This window comes from Agrilus planipennis, unplaced genomic scaffold (assembly GCF_000699045.2).
Source record: "Agrilus planipennis isolate EAB-ADULT unplaced genomic scaffold, Apla_2.0 scaffold5, whole genome shotgun sequence".
Lineage (NCBI taxonomy): Eukaryota > Metazoa > Arthropoda > Insecta > Coleoptera > Buprestidae > Agrilus > Agrilus planipennis.
The window spans coordinates 2,983,194-3,002,126 of NW_020442468.1; the positions used below are offsets into that span (position 1 = coordinate 2,983,194).

At 31.7% G+C, this 18,933-nt stretch overlaps 1 protein-coding gene across 3 annotated transcripts in view; it reads right to left on the bottom strand.

Annotated features, from left to right (window-relative positions):
* Positions 1–1,683: 1,683 nt before the first annotated feature.
* LOC108736559 (TD and POZ domain-containing protein 5) overlaps positions 1,684–18,933 on the bottom strand; it is a 24,308-nt gene continuing 7,058 nt past the window's right edge. The window contains exons 1-6 of one of the 3 annotated variants that reach the window (XM_018469023.2): positions 6,065–6,926; positions 4,464–4,705; positions 4,170–4,406; positions 3,730–3,968; positions 3,111–3,417; positions 1,684–2,357 (exon numbers count right to left, since the gene is read on the bottom strand). In XM_018469023.2, coding sequence (XP_018324525.1) covers positions 2,242–2,357; positions 3,111–3,417; positions 3,730–3,968; positions 4,170–4,406; positions 4,464–4,705; positions 6,065–6,075 — 1,152 coding nt within the window. In that variant the 5' untranslated portion in view covers positions 6,076–6,926 and the 3' untranslated portion in view covers positions 1,684–2,241. Of the gene's footprint in view, positions 2,358–3,110; positions 3,418–3,729; positions 3,969–4,169; positions 4,407–4,463; positions 4,706–4,938; positions 5,031–6,064; positions 6,927–18,933 lie in introns of those variants that run through there. The other 2 variants (XM_018469032.2, XM_025981266.1) reach the window with 2 other exon arrangements.

The window sequence follows — 18,933 nt, forward strand, 5'->3', positions numbered from 1 at the left end:
GCGTCTCTGAGAGCGTCTCTCACAGTCTTTCACAGTCTCTCAGTTATTGCCTAGGTATTTTTATGGATTTCTCACAGTCTCTGTATGAGAGACTCGAACGATAAAATTGTTAATTCAGAGATTCGAGTCTCTCACAGAGAGACTGTATGAATAAAACTGAAAAGTTGAGAGACTCGAGTCTCTCGTAGAAAGACTGGGATCTGTGAAATATGTTGAACTTAGAAAATTTTTGCGATGTCTATCGAGACCCCACTTATTGAGAGATTCGAGTCTCTCGTTCAGAGACTGGATACGAAATGAGGGTCTCTCTATGAGCGACTCGAGTCTCCCGTTCAGAGACGCTAAACAGTTTTTTTGACAGTCTCTCTCAGCGACACCAGAGAGACTCGAAGAGAGACGGAGACTCGAGTCTCGCTTTGAGAGACTGAACATTTTTATTTCGGGTAAATAAGCACGTAATAAATCAGCTGTGGGTAATTGAAAATAAAAAATGATGATATAATAAAATCACGAACCATATGTGAAACATGAGCAAGTTTTTCCTTCAAATGATAATATAATCAGAATTATTATTCGAATATGCTTTTGATTGGCGATTCTTTATTTTATTTTACAGACCAATTGACGTCAAGAAATCATCGTGCTATCAATATCAACACCGTTTGCCAAATAAAATGCATGCATACGTACATATGTAAGTCTTATCATAATCAGTAGCAGTTAAATGAGAACATGTGTGAACAGATATGTAAGTTTATAAATATAGAATTGCAAATATTAACCTTGCGGAGACACGAAAACCGCAAAGACATCAAAAATCAAAAAATTATCTTGGTCCTACATTGCTTTTATAAATCATTCACAACGTATTTGTGTAACTGTCAGCGAAAGGGTTAAAAAACTATACACAACTCAAATACTAAATAAATTTGTATAAATGCAATATAATTTTTTTTATACTCACAGCAAGTGTATTTAAATTAAACTCAATAATAACTAATTTAGAAAAATGAAGAATCTAGTCCCTGCGTGGGTTTAAGGATGTTTGGGAGGTATGTCAAAATTCTAAAACTCCTGTAAAAATTACAAGTCGATTCACTAAACCGTTAAAAAGTTATTAAAATTTTAAAAAATTGNTAATGTAATAAATTTGATAAATAGGTATAAATAAAACAAGAGAGTGTATATTTAGATGGTTTAATTAATCTTTGATATCAGATACAATTTATTCCATTCAAAATTTAGTGTTATTATTATTTTACTTAAATTGGGTATCTGGTAGACATCTGTAATACTGTTGAAACCTGTAAACTAGCTATACGAATATTTGACTATTGGCCGCGAGATGGCGTTCACGGTAAGTGAAATACAAAGGTCATACAGTAATTCTTGACATTCTTAACATTGCAAATTCCGTTATTATAAGCAAATAAATTATAAATAGCTTGTAATTTTGTATATCACTTTATATATTAAATCTTAAGAGATAAAGTTTCTTATTTTTTAAGGAACTCCACAGCAAAAAACAAGTATGACTATTGATGATGATATTTTGGACATAGCAACTTTGGTGAGAGTGATGTATTGCTTAAAAATGTTTCTAAACAATTTAAAGATCATATTTTTGAATAATTTCAAGTTAACATGGCATACATCAATTAATAATATAATTAAAAACTAAAATCATGGAAATAAACATTTATTATTACTTAAAATAATAGATTACCTGTCTTATTTAGAGAGATGTTTGTTTAAATAAATATACGATCAATTGAAGTAAAACAAGATCAAATTTTCTTTTTTTGCTCATTTACTCACCTTACAGTTAGTTTAAAGATACTGAATTGATGCTTATTGAGCCTATTAATGTAAAGGTACTGAATTGATGCTTATTGAGACACCAACATTTCAGATTTTTCTTAATTTATTGACTTCTAATAAGATATAATTAAAGAAAAGGTAAAATAAATTAATCTATAATTCCATGCACGAACGAGTAAATAACGATCACAAGTGGCGACCAATAAAATCGCAATTAATATTTTTTTAAGAAAAAAAACAATCTTCTTACTTACATGTCCTAGTACGTCTACAAAATAATTTCTAAGTGTGCATTTAGGTACACTATTATTATTATTATTATTATCAGTTCGATTAGGTGGTAGTAATACTTTTGTTTTTTGTACATTTATGTAGGTAAGTAAAAAAAGACAGAAATTAAAACCTATCAGAAGATTTTCGTCACTCTTCCAAGTCCGTGCTTCCCAAATTGCTAGAAGAACTTCCAATACTTTCGCAAGCTTCAAGGAAGAGATCTGGATTTACCATTTCCATTACTCGCCAAGCCAGTGACTTACCTAGAATGAAGCATGACATTTTCTATAATTTTATAAAAACAATACGAATTATTTTATTTTTGTCGTAATATTTACAAAAGTCTCTAACTATGAGAATTATTTTAGATTTTTCTGTTTATAAATCTGGGAAAAAAAGGGGGTCAAACGTTTTTTTCTGCATATTTTTAGTCATAAATCAAAAAGTACGGTGTTTAAAATTAAACACAAAATTATTTAGGAATGTGTAAATAATGCCCTTCCATATGATACCCAACATAGTTATAGTAAACCACTTGTAAATTACCACATCCCTGTTTGAACCCCTTTATTTTCCAAACTTTGAATATCCAGGGCAACATTTTATTTTTCCTGCAATATATAAAGTAATTTCTAATTGTATGAATTATTTTAGATTTTTCTGTTTACAACTCTGGAAAATAGAGGGGGTCAAACGTATTTTTTCACACATTCTTGGCTTTAAATTAAAAAGTAGAGGGTTTAGAATTAAAACAAAAATTGTTTAGGGATGTATAAATAATGCTCTTTCATATAATACCCAGTATTGTTCTAGTATATGATTTGTAAATTACCCTACACGTTTTTGAACCCCTTTATTTTTGAACTTTAAATTTCATGAACACCATTTTATTTTTTCTACACTTATAATAATGTTTATTTATAAATAGTCAATATTATTGTCATTTTTCAGGTTTTAGAGCTTTTTATTCTAGAAATAATAATATTAACAATCTTAAACTTATTTTACTTTCTTACCAATGTGTACGTTGCCTTTGACCTCTTCTGAATCTTCACAGTAATGAAGGGCAGCTTTCCTGAGATTCTCACAACCACATTCATCAGCAAGAAGAAGAATATTGGGTACAGTTGTTGGTGTTATGCTGGTGATGAGGGTGCGTTCGCAAAGGGCAGTAAGGCCAGGCAGACCATACCTTTTTGACAAGGGCAACAGCTTACAAGCATACATTTCAGCATTTTGGACTTTATCTGTGTATATGTATCTCAAAAATTCTTGGACAACGTCGTGTGGAATGAAAGAAAGGTCAAGTTTGTACCTTATATTCTGAAAAAAAGAAAAATCGAATTTGAGGACAGAAAATTTAAAATAATTCAAACATACCCACAAAAAAAAACAAATATAATGAAAAACAGTGGTGATTTAATTTCCACTGAAAGCAATTTTGTTTTTAATTCATTTTGTTTACAAATTAATAGGTACCAAAGCCAAGTAAAACATAAATTATAAAATTTAATTGCTCACTAAAATAATATTATTTTCATATTGGAGTGCATTCAAATAAAACAATGTGCAAGTTGTTTTGTATATAACATATTATAAAGGCTATTTTTATACCCTGTTTGTTCAGGGACTTACTTTGTTTTCTTTGTCTTGGAAATCTTCCAATTTTGTGCCCAACTTCTTGCTTCTCGATCTTATAAGCAGACTGTGGGACTTTAAAGTTTTGTTTCCTTCATCAGAGGCACATTCAATAATTGTGTCTGAAAATTCTTCAGAGTTTACTGCTAAAATTCTTGCCAAATCCTGTGACAAGCTGTGCTCTTCCTCCTCGCTGTGGATTATTTGAATTTTTATCATTATTCTTACATCTTTTTCTGCAAGAAAATACATGATGCACACTAAGGCAACCCTAGACAAAAATCATCTTCTTAATAAAAATAAATAATAAAACAGCATCCAACACATTGCGAAAGATCTTTTTGATCCATATGCATTGTGTTAAGATAAAATAAAAAAGAAAAACAGAAAGAAACCTTCCCTTCGATTAAAATAAAAAAAAAGAAAAACCAACTTACCATTATCACTGTGTCTATCATGAATTCCAAGACTTTTGTAGCCTATAGAGAGCAAATCTTGCCTACTTTCTAAGTTGAGAACGGTACTTGATATAGATGAACATTCCCAGTGTCTTATGTTGGCATCCCAGACACCAAATTGGTATCTAATACGAGCTTGGCCGGTTTCTGAAGTGTGTACACCAGTCAAATTCAAACAAAGAACAACTGGATTGGTAACTTTTTTGCCATTAGAACCTACAAACCATAAAATTAGATATTATGCTAAAATATTGTAAAAAGCAAGCATTTTACCTTTCCAAAACCTAACAGACACATTCCACTGGGTTATGGTTCCATTTACTGAACAAGTAAATGCAGGACTATCTACAAAGTCCAACTTCGAAACAGCTTTCTTGAACTTTCTAATCCTCCATATCTTCCTGAAAACGATCTCAGATGCTACAGGCACTTCTAAGTCTTCAGAGACTGACCCAACGACTGTGTCTATGGGGTCCTGGGTTTTGGACTTCTTTGATACGTGGTTGGGCATTGTGCTGGAATAAAGAGAATCACTTGAATATGTTAAGGTGCTTTTAAAGGGGTGTTTAAGAACGCAAAGCGCAACTACGTTACCAAATTTACCCCCACTTGACACACTAAAATCGATAGGGTGCTAATAATAATTTTAGCTGGAATATAAGGGAATTTCTCAGAAGTGTCTTACTCAGAATAGTTTTACATCACACAATATAATATTACATGATGCTAATTCAAAATGTAATGTTACCTTTTCAAAACCACAACTAAACGCACAATAAATAACTAATTATAATTAATCTATTATAATAGATTCAATGCAACACAAATTTAATTATAGAAAATGTTGCAACACATAATCCATAAAAAAAATTTAATGCTATGGAACTATTTTCAGATTATAGATTTTGTACTCATGTTTAATTCCTACTTACAGTACCTACCACAAGTAATTGAGCTCCTACTTTACAGATGGTCTCATAAGTAATTGTAAAAGTTTTTTAGTCAAGTAAAAGGTTTGTTTGTGGCGATATAACTTTATAAAAAATACAGTCCACAAAAATAAGCAATTAAAATAACAATTAGAAATTAATTTTCCATTTGAAATTGTTTATTGCTATTTTTTATTGACGCAGCATCATTCAGCAACGATGCTTTACCAATCAAGTTTATTAAACTGATTTGCAAATAAATTACTTTTAAATGTTCAATAAATAACTTCAGTAACATTGAACTGATTTAAGTACAAATACAATCTCATTGCAATCGAAAGGACAGTGTGTTATTTCCTGAACTAAATAAGGCAAGCGGCATACACAGGATGTTCAAAAACTACTCACAATAACAAACAAAAATTCTTAAAATAAATTTGAGTTATTCTGGATTTACGTAGGTTTTCAAAAATATTCAATTATCAAGAAAAAGTGAAGTAAACAGTTGAAATTGTTCTAATTGTTAGGTACTGGTTAGTACCAGCATTAAAATGAATACTTTACACACAATTTCCACAATTCTGTAATGTCTAATATTAGATTTTAATCTAAGAGCAGCACTCAAGTTTAATATACCTATAATTACTTTTTCTAGGAATTGTGTAGTTTACAAAATTGAAAACAATTCAATAAAGTTTCTGAAATCGATTTAACGACATTTAAAGACACGTTTACTTAAATAGGGTCCGAAATCAGTAATTAGTAATTATATAATAAAATTAGTAAAACATCAACGTCAAATAACTTTGCAAAGGGAAATTAATTCAAAAATTACCAATTCTTTGTGGTTACTGTGAACAGTTACAGGAAGTTAGGATCTAAAATGGCAGACACTGGCGAAACACACAAAACTATTACAAAATATTATTAAAAATCAACACTTACATATATATCATTTATATGATAATATTTAACTTGAGTTTTCGGTAGCTCCAACACCAGTACAAACTACAAACACTAGTAAATATTCCAATAAAAGTATCAGAGCGACACAAAGCACAAACTCGTGTAGTGCTCGATATGAAACTGATAAAAAAACTGTAGATAGTTACTAAACTACTTATATCGTAAAGCATTAGTCACAAAAGTCATGGACAGCAACATACACGCCATGATTTTTTTTATCTTTGTCCACTTCCCTTTTACAACATGCACACAGTTGGTAAGAAAATGCTACTTAACGAAGGCTATACGACAATATTGCACACTGTTTAACTAGCGATTGGAAATATTGCACAAAGCCAATGATTTTTGCCAACTACTATCTCACTTCACTTTGTATAGATATTAATACAAAGAAGATTAAAAATTGTTCGTGCAGGTATATTAATCGACGCCAAGATTTCGTGCCTTTGGCAAGCTTATTTTTGGATTTCTTCCACTGAATTATTTATAAATGCACGATTGGGGGGAGAGAGAGATAGAGTGCAATCGACCTATGGAACGAGCAGAGTAGGTAGTTTCCCGGAAATGTCTCAATAAAAAGCCAACAGCCTTGGATGAGATAAACGTGCACATCGGAAAAAAACATCAAACACAGTTATCCAATATTTAATGGTTGGAATAATAATGAAATAACTCAAAAGTACACAATCGCATGCATTTCACACGCTGGGGCTCCATATACGTTTTCAAAAACTCAGATTGTGATTGCAATAAAAAAGCGCTCGTAATTTTTCGACTTGTTAATATATTGTTTCGGATTATATAAAAGTCTAAATGTACGTAAAAATGAACGTAGAATCGAATGGCACCAGCGGAATTTGAGTGCGTCCCGAAATAAGGGTCGTACAATTGCCATGAGCAAAACAGCTAAAATTAGGATAATAAAAAAGCGCTCGTAATTTTTCGACTTGTTAATATATTGTTTCGGAATATATAAAAGTCGAAATGTACGTAAAAATGAACGTAGAATCGAATGGCACCAGCGGAATTTGAGTGCGTCCCGAAATAAGGGTCGTACAATTGCCATGAGCAAAAACAGCTAAAATTAGGATAATAAAAAAGCGCTCGTAATTTTTCGACTTGTTAATATATTGTTTCGGAATATATAAAAGTCGAAATGTACGTAAAAATGAACGTAGAATCGAATGGCACCAGCGGAATTTGAGTGCGTCCCGAAATAAGGGTCGTACAATTGCCATGAGCAAAAACAGCTAAAATTAGGATAATAAAAAAGCGCTCGTAATTTTTCGACTTGTTAATATATTGTTTCGGAATATATAAAAGTCGAAATGTACGTAAAAATGAACGTAGAATCGAATGGCACCAGCGGAATTTGAGTGCGTCCCGAAATAAGGGTCGTACAATTGCCATGAGCAAAAACAGCTAAAATTAGGATAATAAAAAAGCGCTCGTAATTTTTCGACTTGTTAATATATTGTTTCGGAATATATAAAAGTCGAAATGTACGTAAAAATGAACGTAGAATCGAATGGCACCAGCGGAATTTGAGTGCGTCCCGAAATAAGGGTCGTACAATTGCCATGAGCAAAAACAGCTAAAATTAGGATAATAAAAAAGCGCTCGTAATTTTTCGACTTGTTAATATATTGTTTCGGAATATATAAAAGTCGAAATGTACGTAAAAATGAACGTAGAATCGAATGGCACCAGCGGAATTTGAGTGCGTCCCGAAATAAGGGTCGTACAATTGCCATGAGCAAAAACAGCTAAAATTAGGATAATAAAAAAGCGCTCGTAATTTTTCGACTTGTTAATATATTGTTTCGGAATATATAAAAGTCGAAATGTACGTAAAAATGAACGTAGAATCGAATGGCACCAGCGGAATTTGAGTGCGTCCCGAAATAAGGGTCGTACAATTGCCATGAGCAAAAACAGCTAAAATTAGGATAATAAAAAAGCGCTCGTAATTTTTCGACTTGTTAATATATTGTTTCGGAATATATAAAAGTCGAAATGTACGTAAAAATGAACGTAGAATCGAATGGCACCAGCGGAATTTGAGTGCGTCCCGAAATAAGGGTCGTACAATTGCCATGAGCAAAAACAGCTAAAATTAGGATAATAAAAAAGCGCTCGTAATTTTTCGACTTGTTAATATATTGTTTCGGAATATATAAAAGTCGAAATGTACGTAAAAATGAACGTAGAATCGAATGGCACCAGCGGAATTTGAGTGCGTCCCGAAATAAGGGTCGTACAATTGCCATGAGCAAAAACAGCTAAAATTAGGATAATAAAAAAGCGCTCGTAATTTTTCGACTTGTTAATATATTGTTTCGGAATATATAAAAGTCGAAATGTACGTAAAAATGAACGTAGAATCGAATGGCACCAGCGGAATTTGAGTGCGTCCCGAAATAAGGGTCGTACAATTGCCATGAGCAAAAACAGCTAAAATTAGGATAATAAAAAAGCGCTCGTAATTTTTCGACTTGTTAATATATTGTTTCGGAATATATAAAAGTCGAAATGTACGTAAAAATGAACGTAGAATCGAATGGCACCAGCGGAATTTGAGTGCGTCCCGAAATAAGGGTCGTACAATTGCCATGAGCAAAAACAGCTAAAATTAGGATAATAAAAAAGCGCTCGTAATTTTTCGACTTGTTAATATATTGTTTCGGAATATATAAAAGTCGAAATGTACGTAAAAATGAACGTAGAATCGAATGGCACCAGCGGAATTTGAGTGCGTCCCGAAATAAGGGTCGTACAATTGCCATGAGCAAAAACAGCTAAAATTAGGATAATAAAAAAGCGCTCGTAATTTTTCGACTTGTTAATATATTGTTTCGGAATATATAAAAGTCGAAATGTACGTAAAAATGAACGTAGAATCGAATGGCACCAGCGGAATTTGAGTGCGTCCCGAAATAAGGGTCGTACAATTGCCATGAGCAAAAACAGCTAAAATTAGGATAATAAAAAAGCGCTCGTAATTTTTCGACTTGTTAATATATTGTTTCGGAATATATAAAAGTCGAAATGTACGTAAAAATGAACGTAGAATCGAATGGCACCAGCGGAATTTGAGTGCGTCCCGAAATAAGGGTCGTACAATTGCCATGAGCAAAAACAGCTAAAATTAGGATAATAAAAAAGCGCTCGTAATTTTTCGACTTGTTAATATATTGTTTCGGAATATATAAAAGTCGAAATGTACGTAAAAATGAACGTAGAATCGAATGGCACCAGCGGAATTTGAGTGCGTCCCGAAATAAGGGTCGTACAATTGCCATGAGCAAAAACAGCTAAAATTAGGATAATAAAAAAGCGCTCGTAATTTTTCGACTTGTTAATATATTGTTTCGGAATATATAAAAGTCGAAATGTACGTAAAAATGAACGTAGAATCGAATGGCACCAGCGGAATTTGAGTGCGTCCCGAAATAAGGGTCGTACAATTGCCATGAGCAAAAACAGCTAAAATTAGGATAATAAAAAAGCGCTCGTAATTTTTCGACTTGTTAATATATTGTTTCGGAATATATAAAAGTCGAAATGTACGTAAAAATGAACGTAGAATCGAATGGCACCAGCGGAATTTGAGTGCGTCCCGAAATAAGGGTCGTACAATTGCCATGAGCAAAAACAGCTAAAATTAGGATAATAAAAAAGCGCTCGTAATTTTTCGACTTGTTAATATATTGTTTCGGAATATATAAAAGTCGAAATGTACGTAAAAATGAACGTAGAATCGAATGGCACCAGCGGAATTTGAGTGCGTCCCGAAATAAGGGTCGTACAATTGCCATGAGCAAAAACAGCTAAAATTAGGATAATAAAAAAGCGCTCGTAATTTTTCGACTTGTTAATATATTGTTTCGGAATATATAAAAGTCGAAATGTACGTAAAAATGAACGTAGAATCGAATGGCACCAGCGGAATTTGAGTGCGTCCCGAAATAAGGGTCGTACAATTGCCATGAGCAAAAACAGCTAAAATTAGGATAATAAAAAAGCGCTCGTAATTTTTCGACTTGTTAATATATTGTTTCGGAATATATAAAAGTCGAAATGTACGTAAAAATGAACGTAGAATCGAATGGCACCAGCGGAATTTGAGTGCGTCCCGAAATAAGGGTCGTACAATTGCCATGAGCAAAAACAGCTAAAATTAGGATAATAAAAAAGCGCTCGTAATTTTTCGACTTGTTAATATATTGTTTCGGAATATATAAAAGTCGAAATGTACGTAAAAATGAACGTAGAATCGAATGGCACCAGCGGAATTTGAGTGCGTCCCGAAATAAGGGTCGTACAATTGCCATGAGCAAAAACAGNGAAATTTCATTTTTAAAGTCTGTATTGCAGATAGTTTAATATAATAAGAGGTGTCAGAATTATTCCTGCAACATATAATATTTAATTTCATTCGATTGTCATCACGTTATTGTCGCGTGATATCTATACGCCAAGAAATTAGAATTGTGTATTTATCTTCTTGTTCAATTTATTCGCTCGGTTGGCTTAAACGTTAACTTGTTGCGATAGTTAAAGTAGAAAATTCGCTTAATTGAAGTCAATTAATGCCAGTTGTAGTTTTTTACGTCATTACAAGGTAATTTACATATTCGAAGGGGCACTCTACTTACCACATTTGCACAAAAATGATTAAATGATATTGTCTAATTAAAAAGTACAACATAACATGTCCGTATTCCTATTTTGTCTGTTTCAATTTAAATCTAACTGTAAATTGTTTGTGTACGGACCGTGCACTACAGACTTAATTATTGTTACTGGTTAAATTACACGAAATGCTATTTCGTTTTTTTCTTTAATGGTAATTTTTAGTGTTATCGTTTTTACCAACAATTTTTTAAATCACATAGTCGCGTATATTCCTACTTTGGATTGGCGTAAAATAATACGTCAATGCAACAAAATTTGAATTCTATGCATTATATTTATAATCTTTTAAAGTTTGGAGAATTTGGATTACGTTTAGTGTTTCGGGTGATAACAGTTAGATAATAGTACTCATTCAGCACTCTTACTAATACCCAACTCGTCTATTCACGATTCTTTGAGATCTTCCTGTAACACCACATTTCAATATTGTACATCAAAGTATAAAACTCGAATTAAGCAGTCCAATTGATTATAGCGCAAACAAAATTGCCGTCCCCAAATTGTGGTGACCCAGGGGTGTAGCCCATTCAACTCTTTCGTCTGATGGAAGCAGAGCAATCATTTAAAGTTTTCCATTTTGAATTTATGTTGATTTTGATGGGTTGCTAAAGCTCGTTGGTTCCCCTTAAGAGTTTGACATTATAGAAAATCTTTTCAAGTCATTTTTATAGGCATACTAAATTTCTTTAAGCGCATCACTACAACAGATACTAATGCATGATCCTTTTGTAAGTCTATTCTAACAGTATCTACTTTTATGATGTTCAAATGTCTTTGTAACGATCACTTCATTTGCAATTAACAGACTTAATTTGCATTCCATTTCTATTCGCACAACGTTATTATTGTTACAAGGAATTCGCAAAAAACACCCTATAAAAATTGAACTCGGCGCCTAAAAATCTTCCATGCGTTCATTCATTATTATAATTAATACTTGGATCAATGGATGGGATGTGTCAGTATCCTGTCTCTAGATTTTGCCCTCAAATATGCTTTACACGTAATGAAATTTCACGTTTCAAAGAGTCACTGACATCAGTAATGTCATTTCCTAAACTGATTGCCAAAAAATATTTTTAAATTTGTTTGGTTTCCTGTAGTTACACGTTTAATTATACAGCTCAACGAAATCAAGTATTAAAAAGGTAAAAAACAGCGAAATAAAAGTCATTCACGACAATATTTGCGACACTTGAGAAGAAGTCTGACTTCAAAGTTGACTCTCGGTATCTCAAAACTCAAAAATTGACCTTTTTGTGAGGATTACTAAAGGACAAATCCAGGATGACCTGTGTTTTTATAATATTTTGTGACATATGTGTTCAGATTTACAATATATATCAGTTGGATTCTAAATTTTATTAATTAATGATTGATATGCACTTGATAGAATAAGCAACGTGACTGATATATCACGTGAAATTATTGCATTGCACGTACCATATCACCTGTACGATTATGTAAACAATATTTACCCACTCTATCTGAAATTCTGAAATTTGTTTCGCTGAAGACCCATGCAAGAGCACGTGATTCTGTCAATTGATTTCATTTCAAGTACCTATGCGAGGGTTGTACCGAAAATGAAGCTACGATTACTTCTCCTTCCTTTGGTTTCCTTATTTATCTCCTTCAATATCATTAACAATCTCACAAAGCTTCATTAACGTATTAAAAATTCAATTAGGTACATCTCATTAGTTTTACTGATTGATTCCAGCACGTCGTAATGGTGGTCTAATTTAGGTTAATGTTTGACCACTAGATGTCGTTATAAAAATCGTAATGAGGGTTTAGCGTAATTTATCTTCTAACCGCAAGATGCCATTGTTGCACTTATATGTAATAGTTGTAAGGGTATTTTTACCACGAATAATAAGTATAATACCCCTATAATGTCCCATTATTTCGAGGGATACTCGTAATATTACAATTATGGGAGCGTGTTTTTTATTACTTGGTAACAATTAATCGATTATTACAAACAATTGAATCAAGAACCTTTTATTATTAACAAGAATTGTAAAAAAAAGTTTATCATTTCAAAACACACGTACCTATCAAATGAAACAGTTAAATGTTCACGTTTTCCGTGCATGAAAATTCAATTTGAAACTTTTATTAAAACGTTTTTATAAGTTGCACACTTAAACGTGAAAAGGTATCATTTACACCATTTCTATTGTCTACATTGTCGGCAGTTAACTGCCTTTTTTTATATGTTTTTGTACGAAAGGTTCCTAATTAAATAAATCTACTTGTTAAACCCGTTTAATATCAATCTGTATGTTGTAATCGGTAAACATTATTCCATTTTTAGCATTACATCTTTATAATACTAAAAATTGTAACTAAAGCGGAAGTAGCAGCGAAATTTTTATTTACTTTTTATCTACTTTTTAATTAATGTGTGAAAGGTTAAAAACTACCCTTTAAATGCCCTTCTCGAATATAAAACTGCCCCACTTGTTTATTTAACTTTATACATTTAAATTATAAATTGCTTAAACGTTTTAATTTGCCCATTGAAACACAAAACTCTTTTTCGATTTAAATCACTTAATAATTAAAAATAAGAAATTAAAATCTTCATTCAAAAGTAGCATAACCTTTGTTTCCTTTTTAAGTCCCCTTTAAAAGTTAGGTTATTGTTCGTTCTTGCCCTTATTCTTTGTAATTAAGTAAACAATTAAAACAAAAAAGAGTTTTGCGCTTCGATTGGACAAATCAAGACGTACCCATTAGAAAAAATTATTTGTTGATAAAGAAACATTTAAATAAATATGTTACCCAATTTAATTAAACGTCATGGGTTTTCACGTCTTTCAAAAATAAAATCCTTATCGTACAGTGCCACTTATCATAAAATTATCATTTGGCCAATATCTACTGCAAAAAATAACAATATCGGCATTAATTTATCGTTAGCAGGTATATAAATAAATTTACACGTAATATAATAATCTTCGATTTATATTGTTTTGTCGCGTTTTACTTTAATAAATCAAATGGCACATTGACAAGTGAATTAGATTGTTTTGTTGTTGCTCCTAGCTTCTAATTCCTCGAAAACAGTAATTTCCCGTACAAGACTCAAAACAATGAACATCGTAAACATGATTAACTGAACTATAGAAATTTATGTATCTATTTGTTTTTGCAAATAAAACAATACCTGTAATGTTTGTTTTCACGTTAAAAATTTGCACAAATAAATAGCATAAACGGTTACGAAATTCATATTTTTATAAGCGATAAATGTAATGTGTAATTAGAAAATAAAATTACAAAGTTTGAACAAGATGCTGAATGATACCTTCTATAATTTTAAATTATAATAAGCCATAATTTTGCTGTGAAGATAAATAAGTATTTCGTTAATGTAGTGAAAGGACAACCAATAAATTATTAAATTGTATATGAGAAAGCATTAGGGTATTGTGTAAAATTATACAATTATGTAATGCATATATGTACATCACGATCAAATAATGTGGTTTTTTTATAATATTTCCTTTTGCAGTAATGCCTAATGCTTATAGTTTTTATATTTCTGTATTTTAAGCATTACTTACGAATAAAATAATGTTTTCCTATACATTATTTTAAGTTTAATTTATATTAAGTTTAAGCCAAATTAAAAATGGCGTCACTTTGTTGCTCCATCCTTGGCTTTTTTGCTCGACAAATTTGTTTTGTCAAATACTATTACCGTATTACATATACGCATGTATAATAAAGGTCAAAATTAAATCGAGATCTCTCAATTAAAATTCTAAAACTAACGCCTTGAAAAACTTTAAAAACTCCGCTTTGTAATTTTGTAACCTTCAATTGTGTTTCGAGTAGAATAAGAAACTAGAATCTTATTGTTATGCAATGTGGACACTCTGGGTCAATAATTTTTACGACCAATCGATGCTATAAAACAATATTTACAGAGTCAATTTCATTATTTCATAACCGAGGAAATAGGACACATAACAATTTATAATAAGAATGAGTGAATTATTTTATCATAATGTTTAGAATCTTTGTTACGTTACGCGTCACGTTACGTTACGAAGTACTACGAACGAGGTGGTGAACGCCATCTGTAGTACAATGCTACATTTGGTGGAATTCAATATGTTCAATAAGGTCCATTTACGTTGATGGATATGTATTTACGTAGCTCACCATGCACGATAGGTAACCAAATCGAACAAAGAAGTTCATGGTGGTCAGTATTTAACAATGCCAGTCTGGCAGTTTTGAAAGAATATCGAAATACAGACCACCATGAACTTCCTTGCATGCTCCGTTACATTTTAACTCAAACTTTACTGTCTTTGACCAGCTAATGGTCCCATCAACCTACACTCTGGTGCAATGCCAGAGAACAGAACGGAAGGTTTTCTTATACCTCCTTTTAGGAATTGTCGGAATGGGTGGATAGTGATTAGGGAGAGAAAGGTGAGACATGCGAAATCTCTTCTCAGGAGCAGTGTGTCGAAATAATTATAGTGGTTATAATAAATTATTTGTAAACTCCAAATGTGTTTTATTTTATTTTTAAATATGGAGTTACATTACTTGAAAGCTTCATCGATTCAATTTTTGAAGTGCGTAAGTTGGGAACCTAAGGGCTGTACCACTTACTTTTATTAGGTTAGTTTTTTTCATATTGTCTGGACTACTCATGAAACATTTCCTAACCTAACAAAAGCGTGTTCAAAATGCAGCAAATGACTGCAATCCCAAGTAGAAACAAGAAAGAAGATACGTCCCTTGTCACAAATTATTTATTGTGGACTTTGCCAATTTTGATCGCCCCAACTATAGCTGGTTTATAACTGACAAACGCCAAAAACATTGCACCAAAAGTAAAATGCGTACGGAATTGTCTAGACTTTTTGTATATCAATAGGCGCAGTGAAAGTTATTGTACAACATAACGTAAAGAACGAAAAAGAAAGTAGACCGCTAAATAATGACATTCTGGGTGCTTTACCTTGAAATAAATACGCACATATTCATTTTGTATTATTATTTATACCGGAAATCAACTCGTTAAAAATCCATGACGCAGTTGTGGAGACTGATACTTTTCCTGTCTTTCACCGCTAGTGAAAATAGCTTTTACTTTTAATTCACTCAAAACGCGACGTCTTAATTAGTATTGTAAAAAGATAGAATGTAAATTCAGCAACGTTTCCATTTCATATTAATTACTTACAATGCGAAATGAACCCACAATGTCTTGGAAGGCAATATTCCAACAATATATTTTACATGCATAGATAAATATAGCACTATTTTAAATAAAAAATTTACTATTCTTTAATATCGCTGATACATCATTAGCCTGATTCTTTTTTAACCGCTACCTTGCCCAAGTTTTCGTTTTTTTAATTAATTAATCATGACGCAGACTAAAATCCGTAGCAAATAAACCTAAATTGTAAAACTGGATTTGACAGCATTTATTTTGAATATTTAAGTATGTATATATATGTATGTACTTAGCAACGATTGTATAATTCTCGACGTGTTTTTAATTAATTTTTTATTTTCGTTATACTAATGATTTTCTTTTCTTAGCGCTGTTCTCGTAAACAAGATTTCTGAAATAGATTTGTTGGATCGTATAACCCCTATTACAAAATTAAACAGGAAACGTAATACTAACAGCATCTACATTTCCCAAAATAAGAAAAAAAATTAATTATTTATGCAGCGTCTCCCACTATTGATGTAACATTAAATTTTATTGATCAGACGTTTTATTTAGCAGTTTCAAAAAGGATTAGCAGATGTACCGAATTCTAAAAAAGCGCTAGTAAATTTTCGACCTGTTGTTGGACTCTACAAAAGTCGAAAAGTATGTAAAAATGTACGTAGAATCGAGTGGTACCAACATTATTTGAGTGCGTTATGAAATAATGACCGTTCAACTGCCATGAGGCAAACATCAGCGAAAATACTGAAAATAAAAAACCGCTCGNAATTTGAGTGCGTCTCGAAATAATGGCCGTACAATTGCCATGAGGAAACACAGCTAAAATTCTGGTAATAAAAAAGCGCCAATAATTATGTGGCTTGTTAATTTATTGTTAGGGACTCTACAAAAGACGAAAAGTGTGTAAAAATGTACGTAGAATCCAAGGGTGCTACCAGTTTTGAGTACATCTCGAATTAAAAGTTATATAATTGCCATGTTTTCCTTGCAACGATTATTATTGATAATAATTTGGACATAAGTTGAAACAGAAGACCAAAATGAACAATTATTGTATGGTCAACTACTCATATAAATTAATATTGCATCGACTCTGGCGACTTTTGTTTAATTCTAAAATATTTCTCCGACTGTTCACAATAACATCATCTTCGTATCGAAACGTAGCCGCTAAATACGTACATTAAACATTATGTTAGTTGCGATATTTGTTTGCGATGTAAATTATCAGTTAATGATTTAAAAACGATAATTTTGAACTTTAAAATGAGACAGTGTGGCAAATGTCACCTTTATGTAATCCACTCTACATTTATCAACTGCTGCTTACTTGGAATATCGCTCTCATGATAAGCAAAAAATTATTTTTTTGATCGTTAATCTTTAATTGTATTTGATGAGCAAAAAAAGTTTTTATGGTGATTAATCGATCACTTGCTTTAAATCCATCACACACTAAATATCACAATATATTGTTAATTATGTTGCATGATACGTGATTGCGTTTTGATAATTTACAATCCGATATAAATTAATAAAGTTTATTTTATTTCGTTTTCTTCCCTATCAGGCCCTTGATCACAATTTCTAGTCGTAGTGTCTTATCTGGACCCTACTTAAAGTCAGTGTTCCCTAGTATAAAATTTCAGCCAAGATTATTACGACAATTTAAGTAAATCGTTAAACAGGGAAAGTTCTATTTCGTTATTTTGTAATTGATGCGACAGCAAGAAAAAGGGCACTATAATAATTAAAATAATCATTTACAAGTAAACGAAATGCTAAAAAAATCTCTACAACTGACAATGTTATACATACCCTAGACAAAAAATTTCAGTCTCTCTCCAGTCTGTCAGAGTCTTTCAGTCTTTCTGAGAGCGACTCTCACAGTCTTTCACAGTCTCTCAGTTATTGCCTAGGTATTTTTATGGATTTCTCACAGTCTCTGTATGAGAGACTCGAACGATAAAATTGTTAATTCAGAGATTCGAGTCTCTCACAGAGAGACTGAATGAATAGAACTGAAAAATTGAGAGACTCCAGTCCTTCATAGAAGTGATTTCTTGCCATTAAACGTCTTACTGTACCACAAAATAATAGTAATATTATACCTACATGAATAAAAGCAAATGATTCATGATACTTACATTGATAACCATTGCAAGTGATCCAGTAATTGTAGCACAAGAACAGAATGCTTCAAGAAGAAGTACGGAACTATACGTCTTTTCTACCAGATCACAGTAACTACAAACAAGGTTTAGTTTTATTAACTAAATAATAGTTAAATTGTTAATAATAATAATATTCATTAATCGTATGTTGCGTAATAGTAATGTGTATGAATCAAATGCTGCACTGCTGAAATGTAAGTAAACCTGAGTATTTCTTGCAAATAGATAACACATTTTCTCAATTCTTCTTTCATTAAGTTATTATATTCTCGTCTTCTGAAGGTACTGTTCACTCTTGTAAGTTTCTGAACTGTTCTTTTATGCATGGTTTTCAAAAAATTGTTCAAAATCATAAAATGAATAGTTCCCAAAGTAGTTAAACTGTAAAACAGCGCCATTACCCCTATAAATTAAATTATCAGAGAGTGATTTATCTGAGACAGTTCTATTTAAAATGAATAACAATTATAGCCAAAACACCTTCTTTTGTTTACTATTTTTCTATTATGTTCTATTCTATTTTCTAAACACTGAATTTCAATTTGTATTTGAATAGTTTTTTAACCTCTATTCAAGCAAACCATTAGTCAAATGCAAGGATAACACACATAACACTAATACTCGAAAGTTTCACAAATTTTTTATTAATGTAATTTATTTTGTAAAACAAGGATCTTATCGAAAAAATATTGGGTTATTAATTGAATTTGCAATATTTTGATTATCAGCGTACCTTTCATTTTAATACTACA